Here is a 19,167-nt window from a genome sequence, read left to right on the forward strand (position 1 = left end):
TTTATCACTTTATTTAAATAGGTGAAAGCAAAAGAGATAGGGCATGCATTAGTGCAAGTAGCCTTAATGCACTTTTTTCATTACTTTTCTTTACAAACTAAATAGCGAAGCAATGAACAAATGGTTATGAATAGCTGAATCCTCCAGTGTTGCACATTACAGTCATACCAATTATTCATCTAAATAACATTAGGAATGCATTTACCATTATCAAAAAGGCAGATCCTTTATAAATAGAATCAAATGTTGATTCACCGATAGTGCAATTTCCTGTAAATGTCACTAATTCATATGGAATATACCTCATGCTGCACAGTAACAGCAGCAAATAACAAACAGCTGCTTACAAAGGAAAGCAGGAAAACCCATGGCGCAAATGTGCAATTTTCTTCTCGATTTTAGAAGTGTAAACTGTAGAAGTGCTCAACTATTTTGTCTTAAATAACAAACATACCACTGTATGTCTTCAGTCTGAAAAGAGGAAGGAATATCACAAGTGTAACATTTAAGCTGCACGGGTCAACAGGAGTGGATTTTTAAGTGGCATGAAAAATGTCCAAAATCACTTTGTAGGCTACCACACTTAGACTACCTCGTTAATCTTAGCCAAAAGATGGTGGGATCAGCATCATTCACATCAGGAGAGAGAGAGAGAGAGAGAGAGAGAGAGAGAGAGAGAGAGAGAGAGAGAGAGAGATGGGGGAGTGTCATCATCATTCAGTGTTTGGGGGCTTTTTTTTTTCGTCGCGGTAGAGCTCCTCTACGAATTTTGGAAATTATGTTTTGAAAAGAGTAATAAATACTGTGAACGGATACCGGAGAAAACTATTCGACTCTTGACTCTGATTCCTCTGTCGACTTAAGGTAATATCAAAAATCTTTGTCGCGTGAAAGACCACAAGCAAGGCATTCAGCACATTTGAAGGACTGAATACACCGCACACTATGAAAATGCATGTTTCTGCACATTATTATGTTCTCCGTATGAGAGGAGCGCGCCGTCACCACAGTAAATACGACACGATGTAGGCTACTCGTATAATAAATTATCAATCGATTAATGATTGCATGACAGGGGAAACGAACTGTACATCGCTTAAATTAAATTAGGAATCTATTCTGAATATAGTTGATTGGTTTCTTCATTATTTGGACCAGAGGCAATTTTAAACTCGTCTTTGTTTACATCATGTGCGTATTGCGAGGACTGAACTACTCAATTTGGATACGCGTTAATACATTAAGGTTATATGACATGTTATGCGTAATTTCTGAAGCTAATTATATAAATACAAGAAGAAGGAAAAAGGTTACCATTTATTTTAAGGTGTCATTGTTACAGTGTAATTAAGTGCTGAGTAATATTAATTAACAACATGTAGGCTAATAGGCCCACTACAGGGTTAGGGTGGGATTAGGGTTTGGTTGAGGGTTAGTTGCATGCAATTATGCATAATTTACTGTTATTATGTAGCCTACATGTAACATATGTAACAAAGACACTGTAAACTATTCCTTAATTCTATTACTTTAACTTTGAAATGTTACTTTAAAGGATTAGGATCACAACAAACAGGCTATTCTTTTTTCTTCCACAGAATTAGTCCCAGATCTCCATGTTTGCGTGACCTGACACCTGACCAGCGCAAGACTACTGATTTTTGCAACAAAATGATGGTGAAATGGGTTCTTGATGCTAAATGACGTAACATTTATGGCTTGAAAGAAGATGCCAATGACTTGTGCAATGAACACCATTTTTCCATTTGCCATTCGGGAGGTATTCTAATGGACCTAGAATCCAAGGCTGTGTAGGTGTGGATTTGTCTTTCACATAATGGGTTGTGGAGGCTCCAGGACAGATGTGTTGGAGCCAAGATATATGGAGAGCTGGACCAAAGAGACAGAGTCCACTTGGCTGGCAAGCACAGACACAGACATCCCCCTGTCATCCATCCAGAGCATCCCCTCAGAAAACTCTTCAGAGGCGAGCTTCCCATCAGAGAAAACTGCCAACCTTGGTGAGAATGGACTGAGATCATACTTCGAGGCGTTTTAAAAAGGTTTAAAAAGGCCTATGTCTTCATATTTAAGTTAAATATCTCTTTTCACCTTAGACACCCCAGTTTAACGCGTCAAAACCTTCATATGATATTTCCTTCCCAAAAGGAAAGTGTTGCGAGTCTGCTGTTGGTGTGCATTTAATTCATGTAGGCCTCTTGTTGCCATGGCAATGGTTGAATCCCTTCAGTACTTCAGTACAACAGTATGAGCATGGATGAACGCAATAAGCACTCCATATCTCTTTGTGCAGAATTGTTACACTTGGGGCAGCTACAGTAATTCAATTATAATATTAAAATAAACTGATAGCAGATTATTAAAATAGACAACATGGCATTGACTACGACCATTGACTATGACTAGAGTAAATTACTAGAGTAATTAATCTAGGTCTTCTTTTGTTTCAAGATTTTTAGCCCTGTAAGCAAGACGTCAGTATATATATATATATATATATATATATATATATATATATATATATATATATATATAAATCTTATTTTATGTCTTAACTGTTGTTTTTGGTCAAATTAATGCATTCTTGCAGAATAAAAGTATTCATTTTCTTTCTTTAAAAAATAAAATAAAAAATCACTTAGACCAAACTATTGAATGGTAGTGAATCACTGTTTCCACAAAAATATTATTCAGCTTCAGCAACAGTTTCAATATTGATAATAATAGTAAATGTTTCTTGAGCATTAAATCATATTAGAATGAGTTCTGAAGGATCATGTGACACTGAAGACTGGAGTAATGATGCTGAAAATTCAGCAAAGGAATAAATTACATTTTAAACTGTTTTAAGGATGGATGGATGGATGGATGGATAGATCTATCTGATTGTGAAATATTTATGATATGATGATCACCACTACAGTGATTTTGTTAACAACAGAATTAACAACTTCCATATTTGTATCTGATTCATTAGATCTCTTTGATGATGGTCTGCCTGCTCCGGGTCAGGCATATCTGAAAGTGTGTTCTGCTATGTCTGAGGTGGGACTGAATGACATGAAAACTGACACCACCCCTGTAATACTCTCTTCTCAAGAGCAGGAAGTGCTGTCTTCTTCTGCGACTACAGTGCAGAAGAGAAGTGTGTTGCGAACTGAGGAAATTGTAAGTATTTCTATCCAAAGTAATGGTTTTGTGCAATCTTCTGCACCTAGCATGTGTGAACAAGACATTGTAATATAAATCAGTGTTTCCAACTTTTTCAGTTTTATGTACCCTTTCATTTACACCACACCTGAAATTATTGTTCATTTGATTTAAGCAGCCTTTATTACAGTATTTCACTTTTAAACTACAAACACTTTATTAGCACATTAAAAATAGACTTGTAGCTTCCTTTCACATTAATGAGACATTTGAGCTTGTTTGGCTTTCACATTTTCTGACAGTTCAGGGGGACATTTTAGAGAAACCACCTCTGAAATAAAATATGTTTATATGACATTTTGTTTAATTATCTGAGAAATGACTGGTTCTTTATTGGCTTCTATGGTTCCATAGCTCCATCAATTGAACCTTTCCTTGGCACAAAAGGTTCTTTAAAGTCGAAATATTCTTCACACCAAGAAAAAGGTGGTTCTTTTAAGGACTGTTCACTGAAAGGTTCTTTGGGGAGAGTGTAGGTTTCAGGAATTGTGTAAGCAACTGAGGGAAAACTGTAGTAAAATGTTAAAAAGATTTGGTAACTGTCATGTCTGATCATCTTTCTATGTCATCTTCATTAGACAAAATGGCAGGACAACAGGATGTCCACCAAGCAAGTAACCATCACTGTGACTCAAAGTGTACGGCAAGTGGACAAGAGCGGGAAGATCAAGGAGACATCGCAAACCACCTATGAGGTCATGAAACCGGTGGATTGTCTGATGGCAGTTGACTCAGTGCCTCAATGAAGTGGATACGCAAGACCTTGTGAAGATTGTATCTTGGATTTCTTGAAAGCTTTGGTGAAGATGTCATGGACCAAAGAAGTAAAAAGCAGGGATGACCTAAATGAACAAGTTCATCTGGGCTTAATCAGTGATTACCAATTTTCATTCAAGGGGCATTTGATTGTTTGTTTCATCATTCAGTTACATTCTTCTTTAATAATGTTTATTTTTATGTACATTTTTCCTCTGTAATGTCTTTGTCATAATGTTGTCTTTTTTTCATTTTCTAATGCCAACAAAAAGAATCTTAGTAAAAGCATTTGCTGTACATACACTGAAAGCACAGGATAGATCAGGAAGGGTAATCAAGAGGTGGACACTTGACTTGTGAAAAGTGTAAAAATATATATTTACATTGTTTAAAACATAAGAACAACACAAGTGTATTTTTAAGTAGTTTTTTTTTTTTTTTTTTGAGGTTGTTGCATTGCTTCAATGTTGATTTTAGATTTGAAAATCAGGGCTTTTTGTATATCCAGTACACTTACTACCACACAATTGTTGCCTTCAAACAGTTATGCTTTTCTTTTTCTTTTCTTTTTTTACAAGAGCAAACATTTGTTCAAAACCTAATTACAGTTTCTGTAGCAAGCTAGCACTATACTGTAAAAAGGGTAGTGTGCAAGAATAAGAACCTCTGTTCCATTGTTCTAATACTGTTTGATGCATCACTGCTTTACTGACTGGAAGATGCTGTTTATTGAGTCATTAAATATTTATTGCGGTACTTTGAAAACCTTTCTCTTGGTCCAGTCTCAGAATTAATTGGTAACACTTTACAATACAAAGGTTCTATATATTAACATTAATGCATTAGGTAATATGAACTTACAATGAATACAATACTATTACAGCATTTATTATTATAGGTTAATGTTAATTTCTAAATATACTAATATATTTTTAACATTTTAAGATGTAAATAATAACATTAAGTACCCTTTTGACATAGTTTATTATTAAGTATTCAAATCTATTTGTTTTTATTTAATCATATTAATCATATCAGAGCTGAAGTACATATATTTAGTCGTCACAAAAGAGTAACATAAAATGCAGCAGAAGGGAAACATTAGGTGAAAGTCATATTCATGTAGCACTGCAGAAGTATCATCAGCCTAGAGATCATCACGTGTTCTGGAGAGTATGAATTTGTCTCTCCTCATTATATTCAGTAAGTCCCACCCTAAAACGTGGTTCCTCCATAACCATCCATTCATCTGCATTGAATTCTGGAAAGAAAAATGAAATCTCTCTCTTGGCTGATTCAATAGAATCTGAAAGAAAGAATATAAGGCAATGATGAGACTTTATTATATAAAACTGGAGATATAATTTAGGACAGGGTCATTGCAGAGTAATCCAGCTTTTAGTTGATCTAGTCTAGGGGTGCCCAGTCTTGTTCCTGGAGTTCTACCTACCTGCAGAGTTCAGATCAAACCCTGATCCGACACACCTGTCTGTAATTAAAGTGTTCCCAAAGATCTTAGTAAGCTGGTTCAGTTGTGTTTGCTCAGCGTTGGAGCTGAACTTTGCAGGAAGGTAGATCTCCAGGAACAGGACTGGGCACCCCTGATCTGTTCAGTCTTGAAAATCTTCATCAAAACAGGTCCATGTTACTCTACCTGAACCATGAGTGGTGTTTCTGGTGTCAGTAAGCCCATACTGGCCTCGAAGGGTGTCTGGTGAAGTGAAACGAGCTCTAAACACTTTTGTAGGACCCATCATCCCCCTCCAGTGAGTGATAGCGTCTTCCCTGGCTAGGACGTACGCTCTCATTGGGCCACTATTGTGGGAATAAGAGTTCATGTGAATAGAAGGATTACTGGATAAAGGATTAATAGATGGATAAATAGAATTGAATTCAAATAGAAAAGTGTGATAATTTCTTCTATGACGTCAATAATACATACAGGCCTAGTCAATAAAGAGTAGTACTGACTTAGTGGCACTGTCGGCACACAAATGGAACAAAAAAAATTAGGAGTAATCAGTGGCTTATTTTTAAATTACTCTGACGTAGACTAAAATATGTCTGCGGCATTAATGTTTTATCTTCCAGACAAAGACGTACAGAGGACAGGGTGCCATGGTAACATCGGTCTCGTCTCACTGTCCAAACTAGATTAACAACGAGCATTGATGTCCTTCTCCACAGATCATATATCTGCATTAATTGTTCCCTTCAAAAGAAAGAGGGGTAGTACAGAATACAGCATCAGTAGTATGGGGTTGGTAAGAATTTTATTTTGAAAGAATGTTTTGGAGAGAATATCTGTAATATTGTGATATATTATTACAATTTAAAATAACTGTTCTCTATTTTAATATATTTAAAAAATGTAATATATTTCTGTGATGGCAAAGCTGAAATTTCAGCATCATTCTGAAGGGGGTGGATTCTGGAATCCAATGCTGCTTCAATGTATATCTAATGTGTGATTATATCAAGGTATTAATCTAAATATCACATGAGTTGAATGACTTCTCTAGGCTTGTGAGATTTTACTCTGCCAGTATGGGCTGACTGTTATAGAAGTTACCAGTGTGATTACTGAAATGTTCTTTTCATGTATTCTCTAATGTCTGTATTTGATATCTGAATGCAGTAACAGTGCTTACTCATTTAGTCCGGCTTCCAGAAATGAAATATGGAAAGATGTTTTGTTTGAGAAAGGTCTTCAACCTGTGTTAAAACATATATCTGTTCTTCTAGCTCACCGTGACGACTATAGGTCACAAGGGTCAATGGAACCAATAGTTTAAGTGACAATTTCTTAGCTAAAGTCTTTACTTTACTGCGTTAGACTAAAGTGTCCTCTCCTTAAGAGAAAGAACATTTTATCTTGATGTTTTGAGACGACTCTCCTGTTTATAGTTAGAGCCTGGCCAAATCCAACCTTGGAAAAGCTATGTGTCGGTGTGTGTGTTAGTCTTCTTGGTTACAGGTTAAGGAACAACTCCATTATTGGAGATTGACTGAGTTGTTGTTCTGGACATGCTGGTGCCCAGCAACCCAAATCTGCAACCTGGAAGGTTACAACGTGCCTAACTTCAGGGTCCGAGTGTCAGCTGCATAATCGATGGAGATATGCTTCAGTCTATGTGTATATGTGTGGAAAATTACTATGTTGATCTATTTCTTAGCCAATGAGAATCATTCAACCTGAAGCAAAGACGTAGCTTAGACCTTGGTGAAGGGTATAACTGCTGTGATCTTTGTAACTGTAAGCGGGGCGGCCTACAAACTCCATGCGAGTCTTGAAGCTGACTTCTGCTGATGAAACTGCAAACTATCTTCAGTAAAACTTTTCTTTAATTTATTATAATTCTGACTCCTGTCTTAATTAATCATTTCTGGTTCTGGGTCTTTGACTGTAAATCCCCTTACAATTACGCTAGTCTTCAGTGTCACATAATCCTTTAGAAATCATTCTAATATGCTGATTTGCTGCTCAAGAAATGTTTATTATTATTATCAATATTGAAATATAAGTTTTGTTGTTTAAATTTGTTAGGAGTTCAAACAAATAGTATTTATTTGAATTTGAAATTCAAGTCTTTTCTAACATTATAAATGTGTTCATTGTCATTTGTCACTTGAAAGTAGTAATTTCTTTAAATGTACAGACCCCACATTTTGAATTGTAGTCTATGTGGTAATATTCAGGAAGAACAAAAAGCTATATAAAGATCTATTTCTTTCCATTCTTTCTAGTGATTTAAGTGTCAATGTCTTTGATGAAAAATGTCTGTGAACCTGTAGGATAATCCACTCAAAGGCTGATTTGATGAAATTGATTTCTGAAGGTTCGAGACTCGTGGAGCTAGTGGTTAATAGATTAACCTTTGACCTCCATAAATCATGTTCAGTCAAATAACATACAATTCGAAGAATTTCTACATCAGTTGTTCCTCTTCCCAGTATTGTAAACAGGTTTAACCATGAACTTATTCACGAAATAGCTTAAATGTTAACAATTTATACACATAAATTCTTGGTTACTGATGTATCCCTTGTTCCCTGATGGAGGGAACGGAGACGTTATGTTGCCGTTATGTCGAAGACAAATGAGGTCTCACTTGGGAGCCCCAATCACCTCTGAGTTGTAGAAAAACGACCAACGGAATTGATGAGTGGAATTTGCATTATATACAGGTATATAAAATGGCGGCACGCATCCACTCATTCAGGTTCAGGCTGATGAGCCGAGATGAGGGCCCGGCCATTCAGCGGGGTGGTTCAGGGTTGTGGCAGGAGGGACATAACCTGCATCAGGGAACGAGGGTTACATCAGTAACCAAGACGTTCCCTATCTGTCAGTCACGTTCAACGTTATGTCGAAGACTGACAAATGGGGTCCCTATGGAAAGTGCCACAGCCACTGAACTGTTACGAGTGTTGGAGACGCAGATGGTGGCAAGTTGTAGCATGCCCTTTTGGCAACTGCTCTCATTTAACTTACCCAGCGGCCCATGTAAGCCCAAAGAATAATAAACCTCCATGCCAATGAGATGGAAGGGACAAGGTTTATCATGGAGATGGTAGTAGCTGCTGTTCCTATAGTATGTTTACTCCACAGGAAGGGTGCTTTGGTTCTTTATTCCCATTTTTGTTTTCAGCCATGACCAGTGTTGTTAACGCTGGGGAAGTGTACCTAGTCTAATGGAGAGGGATGATATGGAGGCCACATCCCGTAGGGAGGAGTTTGTGGAAATACACATATGGACTGGCCTGTGAAGCAGTGCTACATATGGAAAGATCACTGCAGTAGGTCCTGCCTAGACAGGGATGGAACTAGTAGAGGAAACCATACCGTTGACAGACAGGAAATCTATACCGTGGAAGAATACACATATGGGATTACCAAGAGGGAATCACAAAATATAAGGGCATCGAAGTACAAGGGCTGACCAACGGCCATGCAACTCAAGTACTGGCCCTGGCGTCGGACGCCTCCGCTGCATATGACTGCCGAAGAATACTCGGAGGAAACTCAATCAGGGTTCGCTGAGTGGGGAACTCACCTGACCCCTTCTTAGAGGGGAATAGCACTGCAAGCGAGACAGCCTTCGTGCACATTACCTGTTTGTACCCAACACAAAGGAAGAAACCAGCTGCACCCGGAGATTGTAGAATCTCGCGATTAGGCCTAATGGTATTAGGCGTCACCCAGCCCACATCTCTGCAGATGTCTGCCAAAGAGGCATTGCACGCCAACGCCCAGGAGGAGGCAACACTCAGAGTAGAGTGAGCCCTCACGCCGAGGGGGTGTTTTGGGACTGGTACGCGTCCAGACCTCTGGAACTTCCATGCTTCTGGACAGGAACCAGAGGTCTGCTTTGGGACTGGTACGCCAATGCAATGGCATCCATTGTCCAGTGGACCAACCTCTGTTTGGAGACATCCTTTCCCTTCTGCTGACCTCCAAAGCAGACAAAGAGCTGTTCAGAGCTTCTGAAGCTCTGCATGCGGTGGCGATAGTGGCAACATACATTTTCAAGGTGGAGGGGGACAGCCTCTGCTCCAACCGTTCTTTGAGTGCTTTGGCCTGATGGACTTGCAGGATGGCCATTGCATGCAGGACGGAGGCGGCCTGTCCAGCGGCACTGTAAGCCTTAGCAGCCAGGGCTGCCATCGTCTTACAGGCCTTGGAAGCGTGGACGGTTAATGCCAGGTGGATCGCACAAGTGCACCACAATTGCAAGCTCCAGATGCAGCTATCAACATCTGATTTTCACCTGGAGCGCCCAATGAAACGATGGGTTTCCCCACGAGAAAGACCCATGCCATCATCCGGCACCTTGATGGTACACGGCATGCTGGAGGAGTGGGAGGTCCGTGGGGACTGGCCCGGCGGAAGTGCCCCCACTGTAACCCTCTGTTAACCAGATTTGTGACTCATAGCTTTTAATTAAAACTATGTAGACTAAGCTTTATTTTACAAACTATATAGACATATTAAAAAACATTAACTTATAAAAATGATTTAAAAAACTAAAAATCTAAATTACAAAAACTTTAACTAAAATTAAAGTGAAAACAGAAAATACAAAAATAAAAACCAATTCAAAATATAAAAAACTATAATAGTATCTCAATGTTAAAAGAACAAAAAACCCTCCTAATTGACATACTGTGTTGATCAACAGATACAGAAATATTTTTGGCTGAAGTCATTTGTAATTGCCACAGAGGAACAACTGCCAAGCACTAAGCCCAAATATACTATACTAAATGCTGGATCCATGCATTATATAAAACAAGAAATACAACTACAATACAATACACATTTTATTTCTGTAGCACATTTAAAACAACTGTCGTTGACCAAAGTGCTTTCCAGCATAATAAATACAATATAAGCAATTATATACATCCACACAAACAATATTAAATCATGTTCACTCTAATCACATGTAAAAGTAAATCTAAAAGAAAGATTTGTTTTTCTATTATTTAATGATCATTTGCCATCATTTGTGGTCTTTATTACTATACCTTACAGTTTTAAATGAATTAATCAATATATACAAATATGTCCACAAACCTGTAAATAATTGTATTATTGAGTTATTATTAATAAATAAGTTGCATTGTAGGCACTTTTATGGGAGAAAATGATAATAAACTTTTACCTTGACATGAATTCAACCAGTCTTTGATAGAAAAATCGTCCTGTAAAATAAAAACAGGGATGATAACAAAGAAAACTGCTGACTGTTTTGATATATATTTTTATCAGTTTATCCACTGGGACTGAACCAACAAGGGTGATGTGGTTTATTCAGCAGATTTTGCTGCAATCTGTTAACATGGTCTGGGCAAGCTTTTCCACAGATAATACAGACATCTGAAAGCGAGGCAGCTGATTTTCTTTGGATGCAAGATATGATAAGCTGAGACTGAGTAACATGTTTTCTCTCCACATGTTGTCTCAACATTATATCTCCAGGTTGTGTGAAGCCTTTACTATGACTCACCCTGTTTAAAATCACACATCACATAGACACCCTCCCACACATGTACTTAACCATTCAATCTGTTACAAACATAGACCATTTTCATTCATGCAGTGCATTTCATAGAAAGAAAGATCTTTTTCTACCTGCATGTTCAGAATAAAACTTTTCTGAATCTTTTGTCCTCCACATCAGATCTTTCTTTCTGATTATAATGAAGTTTTCGAGAATCTTCTGATGAAGAGCCTGAAAATAAAAGAAATAATATATTAAAATGTTGCTGTGCAATGGCCATCTGCATCTCTATAAACCAAAACTCATTGTTGGCGGTTAAAAAAAAATGTCTGTTGCAGTTTTGCTGTAGGCTTTTGATTTCATCTTTTCCCTCAACAACAAGATGACAAAGGATCTCAGCAAAAAAAAAAAAAAATAGGGTTGATTTAGAGTTGTAATCTCCCAAAAGAACAAGGGTAAAGGCTGAGTGATGAAAGTATATCTCAGACTAATAAAAACACAAACATTTAATTTAGAATCCGCTGGTGTAAATTAAAGCAGTCTGGGCTTCAGCTTTCAAACCATGTTGCATGAGGAAATTGTTGCTAATTAACGGCACCTTTATCCCTTTGAAGCGACAGACAGAGGAAATTAAATCAGGAGAGACTGGCTTGTTTCAATAGTAAAGACAAATTATTATGTAGCCTTAAGCCCCTACATGCTATCCATCTTTCTTCATTAAAAATTTAAAAAGTAACATTCCGCAGGATGTGGAGACCAGGGCTAGTTACACTTGTTGTTCAGGATATATACCGTATATATAAAATAGTTATTAATAAATTATTACTTAAAGTACCACCTAAGATTTATAGATTTAAAAATATTATATAATATTTAAATAAGTTAACAAAACATTTGCATGACCACAGTTCTCTGATGTTAATTGCTCACATGGCATGCAGGTAAACATAAAATATTTAATCTTTTTTATTGTTTCATTTTAATTGTTTTTATTTTCATTTTAAATATTTTTATTTATTTATTTAAATTTGTATTATTTAATTCATTATTAGCTTTTTGTCAACTCATGAACCCCAGTTTGGGAAACACTATCATGGCTTTTCAAGAAATTTAAAACAGTGAAACAAAATGAAACAGATGGTAACAGAACTATCAAACAACCCTTTAGTCAATGTAAAGGGTTGTTATTTTGGGAAAGTTTACCCAAAATAAAAAATGAATGACATTCATTATTTCGTGGAACGTAAAATATATTTTGTTAGTGCTTTTGTACATAGGTCACCAGAAGACAATGGTCACCAAAACTGTTTGGATACAAACATTCTTCAAAATATATTTTTTCTTTTCCCAGAAGAAAGTAAGTCATGTTTGGAACCACATGAGGGTAATTAATGACGCCATTTTCATTACAACAAACTCAGCAAAAAAAGAAATGTCCCCTTACATTCAACTGCTTTTTTCCCAACAAATTGCTTAACGTGTACATTTTTGTATTAAACATAAAAGATCAACATCTGAAACATAACCTGAACACATTTCACAGACATTTAATGAACAGAAATGGAACAATGAGTCCCTGAACAAAGTTTAAATCTAAAATGTAGCAGTCAGTATTTGGTGTGGCACTAACGTTAGCTGCTTTAAGTACTAAGTTACAGTGAATCCTCACGGACTGCAGCAGATTTACCAGTTCTTACTCTCAGATGTTATCCAACTCTTCTACCATGGCAGTGAAGGCACTTCTCTATGGAAGCTTATGTGTAGCAATATTCAATTTGAAATGTAATATGCAAAATGACAATGCAATTTGTAAAATGGCAATGCATTTCTGCATTTAAATTTTAATTTTCCCATCATTTGTGCAACGTTTGGTGCAAAATGAAAATGAAAATTCAATTATAAAATTTACATTTGGCATTTCATACACTAGTCTTAATATGTAAATTAAATACATAATTTAACGCTTTATAAGTTGCAAAATTAAAATTAAAATGTATTACAGAAACATTGCACAAATGTATGGGGAAATTAAAATTTAAAATCAGAAATGCATTGCCATTTTACATATTGCATTGTCATTTTGCATATTACATTTCAAATTGAATATTGCTACACATAAACTTCCATACTTCTCAAACGCGTCTGGGCGGAAATCTGGTTATGTGTGGTTTGGCACTGCAAAAATGATCAGTTGACTTTCCTGTCTCCCTATCTTAGACGTCTTACATTATGGACACTGCAGTTTATTTTTCCTGGTGTTTTTCAGAGTCAGTAGAAAGGTCTCTTTAGTAGTATCCTAAGTTATTGTGACTTTAATTGTATAAATTAAACCTATAAACAGTTAGTGTCTTAATGACTGTTCCACAGATGCATGTAGGCCCACAAACAATGATTATGGTTCATCCAACAAGCATGAAAAACAATGTTTAAATCTTTTCCAATAAAAATCTGTAAAGCTTATTTGAATTTTACAAAACCATCTTTAAAATAAGGTATCCTGAAAAGGGACGTTTAGTTTATTGCCAATGCCATTTATTTTTCTTTAATTATTTATATAATCGGACAGGTGTTCATTAAACAGCTGCAATGTCATCATTATCTCACCTCCAGAATGAGTGGATGGGCCACAGCATCTGGTTTGACGACCGCGAGGGTGAGCTGCAGTGCCTTCACACACCGCATGCTTGCGATGGCTTCAATTTCCTGATTTCACATCTACTAAAAGTCATTAATGGGCTTATATCTTCCCCGTGTTTGGTCTCCGGATCGATCTATGGTGTATAGTTACACGCTAACCAGCAAATCTAAACATAAATGAGTGCTCGTGAACACTTCACTGCGCAGTTCAGACCAATAATGTGTGGTACAACAAGATAAATGAACTGATACAATGTACACGATCCACCAAAAAAACGTTCGATATATCAGTTGGTGGTAAATTTGTTTTCAAAGTAAACACAATTCGAAAAACACAGCTCGATTTAAAAACTATACGAGCTCCGTGCTGTGGGTTGTATGGGCGCCGCCATCTTACCCGGTAGTAAACATAGGAAGTTACAGAGCGCGCAGCTGCTCAGGCAAATTCCAACTGTCTGATATTCAAATGCGTTGTTGTCAATAAATCTACAAAGAAAAAACTAACATCAACACAATAGCTAATATTCGATTTTTAACAAAACAGACAAGACCTCGAATAAAAAGTTTGTTATCTATGCTTGTTTAAAGACATCTTAAGATCAATGTGCTGTTCCATGCCTTTTCTTGTTTCCGTCATATAAAATGTTATTAGATTTGGAGCCAGCTTACAGGTGTAGAAAAGACTTTAAGATGGCAGCATCGTTTTATTTGTACATGCACCGATATTGGCAGCTATTAGCAAAATCTGTTGACTTTAGCAATCTTTGTTGCATTAGGCTATTTGCCAATGGTGACAGTTAAAAAATAGGAAAAAGCACTTCTTGTTTTTGTTTTTTTGCCTGAAGTGCATGCTAACTAGAGTATTATTAACTAGATCTTAATATCCTTTTAGATTTTGGTTCTTAACAAACTTTTCTTTTGGAATCCATATTTTAAGGCCCTATGATTCAAATCCAATAAATATTGGGATCTCAAAAAGCTCTAAGAGTAAATTGTTAAATTATACACATTTTCAGTGGTTAAAAATCAAATATGGTTTACTTTATAGCTGAAATGTATCTTGTTAATTCATGTGCCCTTTTATGTGCCCTATGCAATTCATGTGCCCTTTTATATGTTGAGAGTTTGTGCAGGATCTGACATAAAATATGATCCCAAAGAAATCAATTTGATGATTTGTTGTGGATTATTTCCTTAACACTGATGTGGCTACACCACATATATATTACTTTTTGTTGTGACGTCACAGCTCCAGACTGCAGTAAATAGACCTTAATGTAGAATCCTTGATTTAAACACACCTATTATCCTTTGTTCTTTTGTTAGTTGGTGTAATTATGCCAGTTTTGACCTATTTACCCCAACTTTACCCTGACCACCACCATGGCTCACACACGTTCATTCAGTTTTGAATGAGTTTGCTGACACCAGTTGGACCAACACATATCCCATTTTGACACCCTGTCTGTTTCATGTAGGTCTTTTAAGGAGTGACAGGATGGGGTCAGAGGTGCATTTCCTGCAGGATATGACCATTTGGTCTGCTGTTTAATAATATCTAGCCTTCAATTACTGAAATTGTAGCCTACTTTTGATTGGAAAAATGCATGTGAAAAAGTATATATATATTACTTCACAGCAGAGACAGAAATGCTTCTCACGGGAAAAGTGAGAAAAGTAAATTTGAAATTACCCATATAGATAAATATCACATGTTTTTCATATGTATTTATCTTTATCCAGAGTCATTTTGAGCATCTTTGTGGGACAGGGAATAAGCTGGTTACCTCTCAATTGCTAGCACCTGTTTTGACATCTACTGAAATGCGAGTGTCCTTTGACCTTTTCTATTCCCATGCTTCACAGAGCAGCACCAGACTCTCACAGACAGCTGTGTCAACCTCAGCGGGAGCAACTGTCATACCTAAGGAAGGACAACACTTTTAAAGCTTAAGAATTATGGTGTGCCTTGACCAACTCCACTTTTAAATGTGCATTGATGTCATTCACATTAGACAAGATGGCCTACCCTGGAATCACATGTATCATAAAACAATGTATTCCTGTCATAATTTACCTACATTCATTCCAAAATGACTTTCTTTCTTATGTTGAAGAAGATATTTATTTAAATGATTATGAAATGAAGTGTTTTGTCCATTAGCAATAAAAAAGTCAGTGTGATTCAAAACAACATTTGACCCCATTGACTTTCATATACAAAAACAAAAAACATAAAGACAGTATGCAAAATAGAACATGAGGAACTTAACTATGTACTAACATTTAAATGAATAATTTGGTACAGTGTATTTATTGTATATACATGTTCTTACATTATACGTATATTAAAAAAAAAAAAATTGCACCTAACAATTAATTTTTTTAAGTACATAGTAGTTAAAGACATCTCATATAAAGTGGGACCATTTAGCACCCTATAAAATCTATTTTATTTTATTTTTTTCACCCCAAATTCCATATTTTCCTTTTTAATTGCTCTGGATTCTATTTTAATGGTTTAAATTTCAATAATCAAAAAGGATGTCTAATAAATTGAATTCATAAAACTTCAACAATTACTAATTTATTAGAATTTTACCAATAACAGTACCCTAAGAAACCCTAACCCTAAGTTTTTTTGTTTTGTTTTTTAAATCCTGTGTTGTCAGTTTACATTTTCCTAGATTCTTTGTTAAAAATTATTATAAAAAATGGTGGTAATCAAATGAATGCATAACATTTTAACAATTTAAATATTTTTTTTAAATCAAATTAAAATGAAATTTGAATAATTGCTTTCATATTTTAGCAAAGTACTGCACAACAGAGGTTTAAATTAAAGGTTTAAACTAAAACATATATATTCCTTAAAAATATTAATATTATTATTGCTTTACGAGGTACATTCTGTACATTAGTAATCTATTTCTATCAAAAAATTGAGTTAAACCAAATTACATGGGACCGAGCATGAGTTCAAAACCTAGCCTTCATCTGCCAAAAAAGCTCTTGTGTCTGAGTAAGAGAAGGGAATTATTTGTCAACAGTAAGGACTCATTTGGGGGAAAACGTGGATGTTCATACTGTAAAAACTGTACAAAGCTTTAATAAGCTTCAATATCATAATTTCTATGCTATTTAATTTGAGGAGAAATGTAACCCAAAAAGATTATGGCTATATGCTTCAAGTCCTGTGCTGTGCATTTGTGTCCTGAGAATCAGCTGTTTAAACTGGACTGCCTGAAAACTTATATGTCAGCCCCCAGAAAAAGAGAGAGCTAAATGACCTCTTAGAATAAACTTGGATGCTGCTGCTCTAGTGACAGAGAGGAACAAAGTTATCAGCACTGTGGGGCCCAGCTTGACCGCCAGTGTTAAAAATAAATCGAGCGGTCAGATTTGGAGCTTACGTTCTACTGGAACACTGAGCATTCTCCCTCTCTTGTTCTCTTTTTTTTCCCGTTGACCCGAGTGAACACTTGCTTTGTATTGTTTCCGTAGTGCATTAAATACACACCCTTACAATTGTTTCACAGCCTTCATGGGATTAGCTACTGAAAATGACAACCAATCAGTTTCAATATTTCTTTCATGAAACCGAACGCATGAAACAGCAAAACATTCAGGATAATGGGGAATTACTGCAGATTCGTATAGCTTTAGAAGCAAAAATACCTTCACTGACAGGTGTACAATGACCTGACGGCATATGTTGTAATCCAATGATGTAGATGGAAATGTCTAATTTGTTACTGTCATGTGCAGCCACAGGAAACAGTAATTGTTGAGCATGCATGGTGCTATTCCTGCAAGAGCAATGCTGCTGGCTATTTGTGGTGGTTTAATGCTGTTAAAAGAGTGCAGAGTGTTGGGTTTCAGAGTAAGCCTCGTCTCTGGCCTGAGGTCTCTGTGAATAGGGCTGGGTCTCCTGTTGCCTGGGCTTCTTTTAGAACACAGGTGCTGACTTCAGGGGTACTGGCATGCTTGTTGCAGGGGAAAATGTACCAGACCTCTCCCATTTCCTCCATAGAACTAGGTCGGGGTTCGTGATGTGGACGGATCAGTCTTGAAATCGTGTGGTCATCAAGGCACTGTTAGTTATTTCAGCTACAAAATCTACACCACTCATAACTTATAAGTAGATATGGATATTCATATGTCTATTGTAGGAGTATGGCTAATATTAGTTTCAACAAATATGTAGTATGACGTGATTAGTAATTAGTAAGATTTTTGAATTCTAAGTGAAATATATATATATATAAACTTTTTATCAAGAATGCATTAAATTGATCAAAAGTAACAATGAAGACATAATGTTACAAAATATTTATATTTATTAAAATGTATTTTTAAAAAGTAAGAAATAAATGTAAGAAATGCTAATTAATTCTGTTTATTGAACTTTCTATTCATATATTTTCTCTATATATTCACTCTTATTTTAAACTGTGTTATATGTTGCAAAAATATTTATTTTGTAAATAAATGCTGTTGTTTTAAACTTTCAAATCAAAGAATCCTGGTATCATTGTTTTCACAAAAAAAATATTAAGCAGCACAGCTGTTTTCAACATTGATAATAATAATAAATGTTGCTTGATCACAAAACCAGCATATTAAAATGATTTCTAAAGGATCATGTGACACTGAAGACTGGAGTAATGATGCTGAAAATTCAGCTTTGCCAACACAGGAATAAATTTTAAATTGTAATAATATTTCACAATTACTATATTACATGAATATATAAATGAACATTTAATTAATAAACTATTTAAATCATCATCTTGCTAGATAACATGATCATTAGAAATACAGAATTCATGTTTTTAATTGAATTTTTCACCTAAATTGTTATCTGTACAAATAAAAAAAGTATGAATTATCATTTTTTTTAGCAGGTTTAAAACTGTTCCCAGTGTAAAGGCTATATTTTATTAAGTTAGAATACCTTGAGTGCCCTTTATCTAGACATAATTTATGTGTAAAATACTACAAAATAATGGTGATTGTCGACATTACTGTCGATGCTCAGAAAAACAGTTCGCAATTTATCAAAATAAACAGAAACATCTTGATCACAAATCGTTCAAGCCTTGAGCCTAAAGCCCGCTAGCTTACCAAATCCCAGACAGTAGTAACACTAGCTTGTTTCTGTGACTACTAGCCCACTACTGTACAGAAGTCACTCGCCCACAGTTGTTTCCTGGTTTCCTCTCTCTCTCTCTCTCTCTCTCTCTCTCTCTCTCTCTCTCTCTCTCTCTCTCTCTCTCTCTCTCTCTCTCTCTCTCTCTCTCTCTCTCTCTCTCTCTCTCTCTCTCTCTCTCTCTCTCTCTCTCTCTCTCTCTCTCTCTCTCTCTCTCTCTCTCTCTCGCGCCCTCCCTCCCTCCCTCCCTAAAGGAGCCATTGAGATTGGGTGTAAAAAGAGGAGCAGTGGGTGTAGGGTGTCTCGAGGCGAGTGTGAACAGCTGAGAGGTGCGATTTCACAGGCTCGCTCTCCGCTGACACGGCCCTGATTGGGTTGGACAGA

General features: G+C 36.1%; 2 protein-coding genes across 3 annotated transcripts; one reads left to right on the forward strand and one right to left on the reverse strand.

Moving 5' to 3' along the window:
* Nucleotides 1-673: 673 nt before the first annotated feature.
* On the forward strand, nt 674-4,756 carry baalcb (BAALC binder of MAP3K1 and KLF4 b). Its single transcript, XM_084091911.1, has 4 exons — nt 674-864; nt 1,599-2,021; nt 2,999-3,189; nt 3,810-4,756. Exons 2-4 carry the CDS (start codon nt 1,838-1,840, stop codon nt 3,975-3,977), a joined length of 543 nt encoding a protein of 180 aa, XP_083948037.1. The 5' UTR covers nt 674-864; nt 1,599-1,837; the 3' UTR covers nt 3,978-4,756.
* On the reverse strand, nt 4,568-14,039 carry nme6 (NME/NM23 nucleoside diphosphate kinase 6). 2 transcript variants are annotated; one of them, XR_014603456.1, is made up of 6 exons: nt 13,599-14,039; nt 11,126-11,225; nt 10,656-10,695; nt 5,642-5,802; nt 5,054-5,293; nt 4,568-4,908 (listed from the first exon to the last, which is right to left on the reverse strand). XR_014603456.1 is itself a non-coding variant. In XM_084091912.1 (5 exons), exons 1-5 carry the CDS (start codon nt 13,674-13,676, stop codon nt 5,145-5,147), a joined length of 528 nt encoding a protein of 175 aa, XP_083948038.1. In that variant the 5' UTR covers nt 13,677-14,039; the 3' UTR covers nt 5,012-5,144. The 2 variants fall into 2 exon arrangements, 1 of the variants encoding a protein (XP_083948038.1); XM_084091912.1 differs by lacking the exon at nt 4,568-4,908 and having other exon boundaries at nt 5,012-5,293.
* Nucleotides 14,040-19,167: the final 5,128 nt, after the last annotated feature.

Source organism: Abramis brama (genome assembly GCF_963993115.1).
Source record: "Abramis brama genome assembly, chromosome: 18".
Lineage (NCBI taxonomy): Eukaryota > Metazoa > Chordata > Actinopteri > Cypriniformes > Leuciscidae > Abramis > Abramis brama.